This window comes from Lithobates pipiens, unplaced genomic scaffold (genome assembly GCF_037356315.1).
Source record: "Lithobates pipiens isolate NorthernLeopardFrog02 unplaced genomic scaffold, aLitPip1_a1.2 Scaffold_13, whole genome shotgun sequence".
Lineage (NCBI taxonomy): Eukaryota > Metazoa > Chordata > Amphibia > Anura > Ranidae > Lithobates > Lithobates pipiens.
Genome location: NW_027507718.1, coordinates 292,308,597 through 292,321,149, shown reverse-complemented (window position 1 = coordinate 292,321,149; position 12,553 = coordinate 292,308,597). Strand labels below are relative to the sequence as shown.

The following is a 12,553-nucleotide window of genomic DNA, read 5'->3' as shown; positions in this document are numbered from 1 at the left end:
CAAGAACTAGCAAACATAGAAAATAACTTAAATGCTGAGCATGTTGTCCTTAAAGTGGTTGTAAAGGCAAAAGGTTTTTTATCTTATTTCATTCTATACATTCAGATAAAAAACCTTCTATATGCAGCAGCCCCCCTCAGCCCCCTAATACTTATCTGAGCCCCATCTAGATCCAGTGATATTGCAGCAGTGTCTCGGCTATCCAGGACTCCGCTCCTAATTGGCTGACACAGCATCATGACACCACTGGCTCTTGCAGCTATTAAAGTCAATCAATGAGGAGAGAAAAGGAGTGGGGCCAACTGAATGGACATAGGGAGCTGTGACTCGGTTCAGGTGCCCCCATAGCAAGCTGCTTGCTTTTGGGGTACTCAGTAGGAGGGAGGGGACAGGAGGGTCGGCAAGGGACCCGAGAAGAGGAGGATCTGGGCTGCTCTGTGCAAAACCATTACACAGAGCAGCCAAGACACTGCTGCAACATCACTGGATCTAACATGTTTGTTATGCTTGACAAAAAAAAAACACAACTTTACAAACACTTTAAGCTGTTTCAACTTTAGAAGGTGGTTACCGATAAACATGTCCCATTGTCATTGCTTGAGAAGTCACCTGTTTAAAAATGTTCCTGTCATAGCCAGTTTTCAGGGTCTTTTACTGAAAATCACTCCATTGTTTTGACAAACTACTTCTCAAGGTGTTTTTATCACTTACTGGGAAACATTTCATGTTATGCAAGGTATTTGGCCTATCTGACAATCTACCATAGCTTAAAATTAGAAAAATTATCAAATATATTTTTTTATTCAGAGAAACTCTAAGCCCTTGTACACACGGTCGGACATTCCGACAACAAAATCCGTTCAATTTTTTCAGACGGATTTTGTCCGAAACTGGTGTTGCATACACATGGTCAGACAAAGTTGTTGGAAAATCTGATCATTCAGAACGTGATAATGTTCGTTCGTTATGCCGGGACTACGTTGTGGCTAGTAGCCAATAGCTTTGGTCTCGTAATTTGATCTGAGCATGTGTGGCACTTTGTCTGATCGGAATTCTCTACAAACAATCGGACAAAGTCCGATTGGATCATGTTGTCATAAATTTTATATCCAGCTCTCAAACTTTGTTGGTCGGACATTCCGACGGAAAAAGTCAGATGGAGCCCACACATGGTCGGATTATCCGACAACATGGTCCGATTGGACCTTTTCCGTCAGAATTTCCAACCGTGTGTACAGGGGCTAACAGGGTGCAGACTGTAATTTTTTATTGTTTTTTTTTTTTAAATGTGATCATGCACAGATTTCTTAATTGAATTGATATGTTTATTTTATAGGTAATGATCGCCATTAGAAATCAAGAAATCCTGGAAGCAAGACAAGTTCATTGTCCACACTTTTATACATATGTGCTCTTGACTGAACTTTTTTAATAGACATCAATGTAAATGCAGTGCAATGGTCACATAAGCACTTACAGAGGAGTGCAAGTTCACTTCTATGTTCCACTCACCGAGTCACTTTAATAGGGAATAGGTGGAGAGGCACTGCCATTTCTGAAAAAAAATCAAATAAAACATGAATCATATTGTAAAGTTGCGCAGGAGCTTCCGAACACTAGTACTTCTCTTAGCCACTTTCTGTCTTATAAGTATAGTCATTTCTGCCTACTATTTATATTCTGGTCACAAGCAGGCAATAGTACTTATTGAGACAACAGCTCAAGCTGACTGTGAAGACATAAACCTGTTACCATACAGGACAGTCGAGATGAGGACAGTTAAGCCAATTAGTACTGGTACTGCTGCCATGAGAGATCACACAGTGTTACTCTTTGTGGAGAGCCAATACTCTCAGCTTGGACAAGACATTGTAGCTATCTTGGAATCCAGCAGATTTCCCTACCACATAGTTATTGCACCCAGTAAAGGAGACATCCCTCCACTCACAAAAGATGGCAAAGGCAAATATGCAATCATTATCTATGAAAACATCTTAAAGTATGTAGCAATGGACTCTTGGAATCGAGAACTTCTCGAAAAATACTGCATCGATTACAGCGTCAGCATTATTGCGTTCCACAAAGCTAATGAAAATAGCTTGCCAAATACCAAACTGAAAGGTTTTCCTTTACTTCTCTACAACAATGTAGCTCTGAAAGACTGTTTTGTAAATCCATCCTCTCCACTGCTTCATATAACAAAAGCAACAATTGCTAAAGGTCCTTTGCCTGGGGAAGACTGGACGGTTTTCCAGTACAACCACTCAACATACCAACCTGTGATTTTATCTGAACTGCAATCATCTGAACAACATGAACCTTCTTTATCCATATCTTCCCTTCAAGCCACTGTAATCCAGGACTTGGGACTCCATGATGGGATTCAACGAGTTTTGTTTGGAAACAACTTGAATTTTTGGTTGCATAAATTAATTTTTATAGATGCCATATCTTTTTTGTCTGGGAAGAAACTTAGCTTATCCTTGGACAGATTCATTCTTGTAGACATAGATGATATATTTGTTGGAAAGGAAGGCACTAGGATGAATGTAAATGATGTGAAGGTAAGTTCTATTTCTTTTAAATTTAATTAAACACTGTCACCAATGAGGAATAAATTATTACTTGCATTGTAATAATGAAACTTGCAGTGTTGTGGGAAAAGAAGACACATCACTCTCACTGCTACTAAACCCATACTCTTAAAAATCTAATTTTGTAACTTAGCAATGATATGCCTCTCACACGATAATGTTATTATACACATACTATACAAAAAAATCTACAAACTGTGCTCTTTATTTTAGAAGTGATTTGGGCCACCTGACACTGCCCAGAAGTTTCTCCCCCACCCTCAGTACATATCTTTCACCATGATACACACACTGGGAGCTGTTGTCAATAAGTTGGGGTAGGTGGTACTCAAGTTCAACAAGTATACACTAGTCTGGCTGTACTGGGAGCATTTGGAGACAACTCCTATGGTAACGGTAATGCTGCTCCTGTTAAAACAACAACACTGGAGGCAGTGGAGGTTGACATTGGATATTTAATATTTTAGCTTTATATGCACTCTAGCACAACTCTAGCCAAAACTGTTTATTGTTGTTTCATTTTGACTGGGGCACTTCCTTAAACAGCAAGTGAATCCCTTTTGTTAAAATTGAGCAGTCACCATAGCTGTTAAACTGTGCTTTGGGATAGGGTCACCTGAAAAAAAAGGAGTAGGTTTTACTGCACAATATAGCAATGCATGGCAGTTTGCCATGGTTTGGTGTACTGTGGTGACATTTATTTTGAATGGCATTCCAAAGTAGTGTTATGGTAATAGAAAATGCACCCACTCTGAAATTCACCATAACACACAATGGAGGTTATTTACGAAAGCCAAATCTACTTTGTACTACGTATCCAAATCCACTTTGCACTAAGTGCAAACTACAAGTGCAAAGTGCAGTTAAAATTGCAATGAAAGTGCACTTGAAACTGCAGTCACTGTAGATCCAAGGAAGGGCATGCAAGGAAAATAAAAAAACAGCATTTTAGCTTACACATGATTGGATGATAATATCAGCAGAACTTCCCCTCATTTCAGATCTACCCCTTTTTACAGCGACTGCACTTTCAGTGCAATTTCAATTGCACTTGTAGTTTGCACTTGTAGTGCAGAGTGGATTTGCCTTTCATAAATAACCCCTAATGTGTGTTGTGGTGCACTTCTATAAACAGCTGTGTGTCCAATATTTAGTGGGTTAAGGTGCACTGCCAGTAGATTCAAAATTAATGAGTTGCCTTAAATGATATACAGTATAAACTATATAGCTAAAAACTTTTTTTTTTGGTAAAGCAGGGAAGCGTTAGAACCCCTTCAAGTTTTTATTGTGTTCTTTGTCCTTGTTGGGGTAGATTCAACCTCTCTACTTGTCATGTTGGCTACTGTCACAAAAACATAAAATTATATGAGATCCAAAATTTTGCAGTTGTCACCAAAGCAGGGATGGAGGAGACATCTTTCAGTCGGGACACTTGTTCTGAGAGCAACTGAGAGGGGAATTCATCTAACTTTTAAGAGATTTATTCTTACAGCCTGTTCTATCTCCATGACAGGAAGTAAAAATAAATCTCCTCAACTGGGCAAATTGAAAGTAGTTTTAACCCTTGCCTACCCTATCCAAAAGTAAAAAATACAGTTTTGGTTATCCATACACTTTTATATATTTCAGCTTCCTAGTCCTTGGATGTGGTATCATTCATGATCACTTTTCAGGCTAAGAACATTTTGTATGTTGATTTTTCCTGAAATGCAGTGTCATTGTCACTTTCCACAAGCTTAACCTCCCTGACGGTATGATTATTTCGGATTTTAGTTGCTGAAAGCGGTACAATTATTTTGCATGAAAGTTTGGTGTTATATTGTAGGTCTGCAATTCTTAGGAATAACTGACTTAAATCTGTCCAAACCAGAGTCTAGCAGACATCCCGGGTATGATAACGTTTGAAAAATGAAATCATAAATTATAATATAATAAATAACTACAAATAATTATACCAAATAATAATATAACAATAATAAAAATTATTCAATAATGTAATCAAATCAAAAACACTGAAATTTGCTCAGTTGCAGAATTGTCACTGTCATTACTTTTCAATATTTGATGACGGATCTCCCTACAAATCGATATCGCTCAATTCTGCGAGTGATTCCAATTTATTATCGCTGTTTTCTAGCTGGTCTGAAACCATTTTTGATGTAAAGGGACAGTTTTGGTTGCTATGGACAATCTCCAGTTTCCAGGCATAAAGAACAGTTTTTATAATATAAAACTGCATGCAGGACACTGGACAGAACACTAGGGACAAAGAGGATGTGAAATAATTACATACAGCAATGTAATCTGTAAGATTACATTATACTGTATGTAATGTGTGTGTTTCACTTTTAGAATTTGGCGCCGATCTCCGTCCCCGTGCGTCGCAACGCTCGCAGGGAACGGAGATCTGCTCCGTGATGAATCGAGCGGAGGACGAGCCGCTCGTACAGCGGGGGGACATTGCTGGATCCAAGGGAGAAGGTAAGTAAACCTCCTCCTGCATACAGCGAAGCGGTCCCGAGTCTGGCTCGGGTTACCGCTTTTGGTGTAAAACTTCCACCCCGAGCCAGACTCGGGAATACCGCCAGGGGGGTTAAAAAGAAATTTCAAAGAATCTTGTCTTTATTGTGCAAGCTGAAATATATAAAATTTTATTTTTTTAAGTTTAGATGCACTTTAATGCAGTGCAATTTCACTCATGTGCCCTAACACAACTCATAGTATGAAGGGGGCCTAATAGTTTTGTTTCAATGATATAATCATTTCACAGTTGCAAACCACAAGATTTATTGACTTCTGCTACACATTAATCATAACTTTTAAATACTTACCCATATTTTCATACCCTCAACCTACACCAACATCTTTTTTTATTTTTTTATTTCCACATGTTGGACAAAGGTTAATCTTAAATGGCAGAATATTATAGTAAAATGTTTCCACTTTACATAGTTACATAGTAGGTGAGGTTGAAAAAAAGACACAAGTCCATCAAATACAGCCTATGTGTGTGATTATATGTCAGTATTACATTGTATATCCCTGTATGTTGCAGTCGTTCAGGTGCTTATCTAATAGTTTTTTGAAACTATCAATGCTCCCCACTGAGACCGCCATCTGTGGAAGGGAATTCCACATCCTTGTCGCTCTTACAGTAAAGAACCACTAATGAGTGGCCACATGTCTTGTTAAATTTCCTTCCACAAAAAAGTTGTATGACTATTGTGGGGTCACCATTATGGTATTTATAAATTTAAATCATATCCCCCCTCAAGCGTCTCTTCTCCAGAGAGAATAAGTTCAGTGCTCGCAACCTTTCCTCATAACTAATATCCTCCAGACCAGAGCCTTGTCGAGAGGGAGAATTGTTGTTTTATCTCTGGAGTTGATCCCCTTTTTAATACATGCCAACATTCTGTTTGTTTTGTTAGCAGCAGTTTGGCATTGCATGCCATTCCTGAGCCTATCATCTACTAGGACCCCCAGGTCCTTTTCCATCCTAGATTCCCCCAGAGCCCCCCCACCCCCCCCCCCCCCATTGTATAGATTGCATTCATAGTTTTGCCACCCAAATGCATTATTTAATTTTTTTCTACATTAAACCTCATTTGCCATGTAGTTGCCCACCACTTTCATTTGTTCAGATCTTTTTGCAAGGTTTCCACATCCTGCAGGGAAAATATTGCCCTGCTTAGCTTAGAATTGTCCTCAAATACAGAGATTGAACTGTTTACCCCATCCTCCACGTTATTTACAAAAGAAATATAATTGGTCTCAGCAAAGAACCCTGGGGGATCCCACTACCCACCCCTGACCATTCTGAGTCCTCCCCATTTATCACCATCCTCTGAACTCACCCTTATAGCCAGTTTTCTATCCATGTACTCACCCTATGGTCCATGCCAATGAACCTTATTTTGTACAGTAAACATTTATGAGGAACTGTGTCAAATGCTTTTGCAAAATCCAGATACACCACATCTACGGGCCTTCATTTATCTAGATGACAACTCTCCTCCTCATAGAAGGTTAATATATTGGTTTGGCAAGAACGATTCTTCATGGATCCATGCTGATTACTGCTAATGATACCGTTCTTGTTACTAAACTCTTGTATATAGTCCCGTATCATCCCCTCCAAGAGCTTGCATACTATTGTTGTTAGATTAACTGGTCTGCGATTCCTAGGGATGTGTTTTGGGTCCTTTTGAAATATTGGTGCTACATTGGCTTTTCTCCAATCAGCTGGTACCATTCCAGTCAGTAGACTGTCAGTAAAAATTAGGAACAATGGTCTGGCAATTACTTAACTGGATTCCCTAAGTACCCTTGGTTGCAAGCCATCTGGTGACTTATTAATGTTACGTTTCCCAAGTCTAATTTAATTTTGTCCTCTGTTAACCGTGGGGGTGCTTCCTGTGATGTGTCATAAGGATAAACACTGCAGTTTTGGTTACTGATGCCCCCCGATTCCCTCGTGAAGACTAAGGAGAAGAATAAATTCAATACCTTCGCCATCTCCCCATCCTTTGTAACCAGATGTCCTTCCTCATTCTTCCCGATTCCCTTGTGAAGACTAAGGAGAATAATAAATTCAATACCTTCGCCATCTCCCCATCCTTTGTAACCAGATGTCCTTCCTCATTCTTTATGTGACCAATATGGTCTGTCCTCCCTCTTTTTACTGTTTTACTTAAAGAACACACACACACACAGATGCTACACAGAAAAAATACACGCACACACAGATACATACACACACATGTATATTATATACATTTGTATGCCCGCCCAAGCGCATGACTTTCTTTACTTCGCTGCTATGGGCTCTAGATCCAGATCTTTTGTAGACCTAGCAACGCCCCTGATTCTGCCACCATCATATTTCACCTGCAATAAATTCTAAAAAGGCTAAATTGACTGGTGCTTATTTACCCCCTCCTCACTATACACCAAGGACCAGTGAGTATAACAAGCATGCTTTACTTCATATACAGACTGACTTTACTGTTGTGGGATTAGTAACACTTTAAATATTTAAATATTCAGCATAAATTTGCTAAATGTTACACAAGTTTTAACAGGCTCCCAGCAATTTCCAAACTACTGTTATATGGGCATATGTCTTATGTGATTATTAAGTGTTACTATGTATAAGTGAAGCTTGCTAACTACTAAATATGAGATGTCAGGTCATGTGTAGCAAATCATCTGGCTCACAAATAGCAAATTTATTAAGATACAATTTCCAAATTGGAAATCAGAAAGGAATCTATGAGCAGGGCCAAATGCTGCGGAGCAACATATTTGTGTATCTCCCTTTGTGCTGGGATCGTCCCGCATGGCAGGTCTCACCGAGAGCCTCTGCTTTTACAATTGGCCCCCGGAAATTTTATTTGTGGGTCATCTGATTGCTGTGATAGCCTCTGTGAAGCCCTCCACCATGTTTTCTCTCATTGTGAATGGATGAAAAAGATACAATGTATCTTACTCTGTCCTTGCAGAGATATAAAAATAAAAGTGTGTGTAGGAAAATATATAAATAATAATAATAATATATATATTTTTTTAAATACCAAGATCAAGGTTTGATCTAGGTCAATGCCAGGGTTAGTGTTTGGGTCAAGGTCAGAGTCAAAGTCAAGGTTTTTGGACAGGATGTTTTTGCTTTTTTAAATTAGTATCAGTGTCAGTTAATGTAATTGTGTTTTAGGTAGGATAATAAAAAAAAAGCAAAATGTACATTATTCTTTCTGGGCTGTACTACAGGTACATAAAACAACTAACATAGACATATGTGGTATCACTGTGATCATCAGGAGCAGGGAATTTTGTTTTGGGTTGTTCTTTGGTGGTAGGTTATGGTAGTAGCAAGAAATGTGCTAAATTGTAAAAAATATGTTTTTTTTTCCTATTTTGGGCCAGTTTTCCTTTGATAATATAAAAAAAATCAGGAGATATCCATTACCATTTACCACCAAATCAAAGCCCAATTTATCCTGAAAAGGACAAGGTATAATACATCTGGTTGACCAAAGTAGCTTTGATGATATGTACGGTTTTACTAACACATGTCAAAGTTGCCAAATTGTTGTTAGGCCTTAAGATTTGTTTTACCCTTAGGCGTGAAGGGGTTAAAGTGTTTGTTACCCCAGCATTTACTGTTCCTGTTCCTGATTTATGCTTGCTGTACCATGTACTTGTATGAAAAAGTATTCTGTTCTCATTGCATTGCTTCCTTTGTGTGAAATTCCTGATGTTCCTGTCAGTCCCTCTGATTTCCTATTAGAAACTGACCACGCTGCGCAGGAGAACACACTGTGGTCAGTTCTCTAGCTATGCTGGGAACTCAGTGTGTTCTTCTCCAATGATCAGACTTGCCCTGACACCCCACCCCATTCACAGCCATTTAATGAAATGTTCAGTGTGCTGTTGCTTCTCGTCCCCTAGCTCTTATACAGCTGAGAATAGAGACAACAGAGGGAAGGTGATAACTTATAAAAAAGAGGAAACAAAATTATAAATTATAATGTTGTTTTGGTTTCTATATCTATACACAAATGTTTTGCCTTGCATTTCAATTTTTAACTGAATGGGTTGTTTTACAAGATGATCATTTACTGTAACGTGATGTATACTTACCTTTCTGGTGGAAGGTGAGTAAATTTGTCACTGTCTTTAACAGCTCTGGGAGCTGCTGCTAAACGACACTGTTGGATAGTATGCCCATCATGCCCAGCAGGCCAGAATTGTTTCCACTGAAAAGGTAAGTATGCATCTGTTTTGTTTTTTTTGTACAGGCATACCCCACTTTTAAGTACACAATGGGGTTTATTTACTAAAGCTGGAAAGTGCAAAATCAGGCTCACTTCTACATAGAAACCAATGAGCTTCCAGGTTTTATTACAAAAGCTTAATTGAACAAGCTGGGGTTGGAAGCTCATTGGTTTCTATGCAGAAGTGAGCCTGATTTTGCACTTTCCAGCTTTAGTAAATAAACCCCATTGTGTACTTAAACGTGGGGTATGCCTGTATTGAGCTCTGCTGCTTAAAGTTGGCGATGCTGCTGACAGAGTCACATTAAATATTCTTAAAATAGACCTTAGAATACAATGCTTAATAAAAGCTGGCAAAAATAAACCATTACAAATATAAAGCCATTTCCCAGTTGCTAGAAATTGCAGCACTAAGAGCATATATTTTCAGGAAGCAAAACGCTCAGCTTTCCTGGAAGGCAGCAGTGTGGCATAATGAATGCAAGCAAAAGTCTGTTTTTTTTGTTTTTTTTGTCCAGCTTCTGTTGGGCATGGTTCTGTGTCTGTGAACATGTTTCTGCTTATGTCAGTACAGAGCTGAAATTGTCCTCATTTTCTTGTTTCTGGTTATGTCAGTACAAGCCTGATTGCATCTTTGCTGGAAAGTTTCTGGTTTTCCAGTGCCATTATGACACTATGGGGTTGTATTACTAACGCCAAATAGAATGTGCACTTTGCAAAGTGCAGTTGCCCTCTGCATACTAGTTTCCCCAGAGCTTAGTAAATAAGGTAAAGCTTCACTCTGCAAAGAAAACCCAATCACGTGCAAGGACATTTTTTTTAAAAAAGAGCAAATTTCTTTGCCATGAATGGATTATGAAAGTCAGCAAAGCTCTGGAGCAACTGTCTTGCACCTGGCAACTGCGCTTTGCAAAGCACACAGTCTATTTGCCTTTAGTCAATCAACCCCTAATTCTCTACCTGTAGATATATTTCTGGTGGTGTCACAACAGTATTGATTGCATTCTAGAAGACACATTTCTGGCTGTCAGTAGGACACTGTGGGGTTGATTTACTAAAACTGGAGAGTGCAAAATCAGCTTTCATATTTTTTTAATTGAACAAGCTGACGTTAGAAGCTGATTGGCTTCCATGCACAGCTGCACCAGATTTTGCACTCTCCAGTTTTAGTAAATCAACCCCACTGTGGGTTTCTGTGGACTTGGTATCAGTATTGTACTGCATTTTTATGGGGGTATGGTTCTGAACGTGTCTCTGTAAATATATTTCTGCTCTCAGTCAATTAATGACAACATGTTAGGACCAGGTGGCATCACAGACAGACTGGTGTCTAAAAGAGGAAACACTTGGGTGGATTTACTAAAATTGGACTGGGAAGAGGATTGTAATGTGATTTATTACTACAGAAAACTGATGCTTTTGGCTGTGGCTTTTGTGATGACACAGTGGAGTACAATATTGCAGGAATTTTGAGCAGGAGATCCTGTGAGTGATGTGAAAAAAGAGCTGGAAAAGTCACCAAGAGAGGAAAACACAAATGGAATGTTCACTTTTGAAAAGTGTATGTTCATTTTGCAAAGTTACAGTAAAGCTTTTTGCCCATACCTTTCTTATGGATTACAGGAGTGAAATTCTTTCAGACTAAAGCCCGCTGTCGGCTGATATCACTCAGTGGATCCAGGCTTGGGAAAGATCCGGTATGGTCATTATGGTCATTAAATATGGTCACTATCCACCAAGAAGCTTGGACCGACACCTGGCTCAGCCGCTCAGTGATCCACTTGCTGCCTTAGCCAACCCCTACCGCCCCCCCCCCCCCTCTACGGCCCAATGCTCCAGTGACTGCTGGACAAGAAAGAAGAGGGCCGCTGACTGATAGTCACAGCTCTCTGCTCAGAGTAGTGAGGGAGAACTCAGAGATCAGTGGTGTTTATTCCCTCAGTTCTCACTACAGAGCCAACAAGTGATAAATGCAGCATCAGATCTATGCTGCATCCACCTAGGTGAGTATAAATATATATATTTTTTAATCCCAAACTTCTCTTTTAATGTTAATACTTGTGTTCACTTTGAATACCCAATCGTGTGCAAAGGAAAATTTTTAAAAAAATGCTAGCGCTTAATTGGCTGAGTGAAGATAACACAGCTTAAAGTGGTTGTAAACCCTTACAACACACTTTGACCTACAGGTAAGCCTAGATTAAGGCTTACCTGTTGGTCCAAGAAATATCTCCTAAACCTACACGGTTTAGGAGATATTTGCCGAAAGACAGGCACAGCAGTCTATGGCGCATGCGCCGTAAACAGCGGCGCGCAGGTGCACTGAGCGCGGCACCGTCAACGGCGAATATGCCGCGTGTGGCGGCACTTGTGCGCATGCGTGGGAGTGACGTCATTGCGGCTTCGCCGAATGACTGCGCCGGAGCAGCGAGACCCACAGAGAAGATGGATGCGCCGGACTACAGGGGACAGTGGTGACATCGCTGGCTCTTGTGTCAGGTAAGCGACACATAATGGACTACTATGCGATGCATAGTGATCCATTATGCTTTACCTTTGCAGGGAATCAAAGAGGAAGTATACTCATCAGGGTTTACTTCCTCTTTAATCTTATCTACTTGGTTTAGTATGCTTTCACTTTGCTAAGGGCCAGGCTCTACTCATTGTTTAAATTAACCTCAATACTTTTCATCTACCTGCATTACTGCAACATTTGAGGTCTGAAGGTTGGATGCCAGAGTCTGGGTATGCACACAACATTTACAGATTTGCTGACCCCACCAACTTGTTGTCTAGTTGCTAGAACCATAAATAGTGCAAAGTTATCTAGACAGAGATACGCTATTCAGGAGAAGAGGAGTGCTGTTGTAATAAGGGAGAGGGAGCTCCACTTGTCAAAACAGAAACCAGGGTGCAGGTAAGACAGAGCAGACCTCTAGTGTAGTAAAGTAATCAAAAGCTTTATTAAGAACACAATAAGTATACTCACAAAAGAGCTTAAGAAGAGGCGGATTGCTTGATTGAAGTTAGAGTAACACAGCTTAATCTTATGTACCGTACTTGGTTTAGTGAACTTTCACTTTGCTAAGGGCCAGTCTCTACTGATTTTTAAATTAGCCCCAATACTTTTCTTCTACCTACATTACTGCAAAATCTGAGGTCTGAATATGAGATCTTGGAGCC

At 39.7% G+C, this 12,553-nt stretch overlaps 1 protein-coding gene across 2 annotated transcripts in view; it reads left to right on the top strand.

Moving 5' to 3' along the window:
- Window positions 1-12,553, top strand: part of LOC143974940 (bifunctional heparan sulfate N-deacetylase/N-sulfotransferase 4-like) — a 566,687-nt gene that overhangs the window by 58,297 nt on the left and 495,837 nt on the right. For both annotated transcript variants that reach the window (XR_013272301.1, XM_077476810.1), the window contains exon 2: window positions 1,337-2,564. Coding sequence is in view for 1 of the 2 variants with exons in the window: in XM_077476810.1 (XP_077332936.1) it covers window positions 1,578-2,564 (987 nt within the window). In the remaining variant the exon portion in view is untranslated. The remainder of the gene's footprint in view (window positions 1-1,336; window positions 2,565-12,553) is intronic.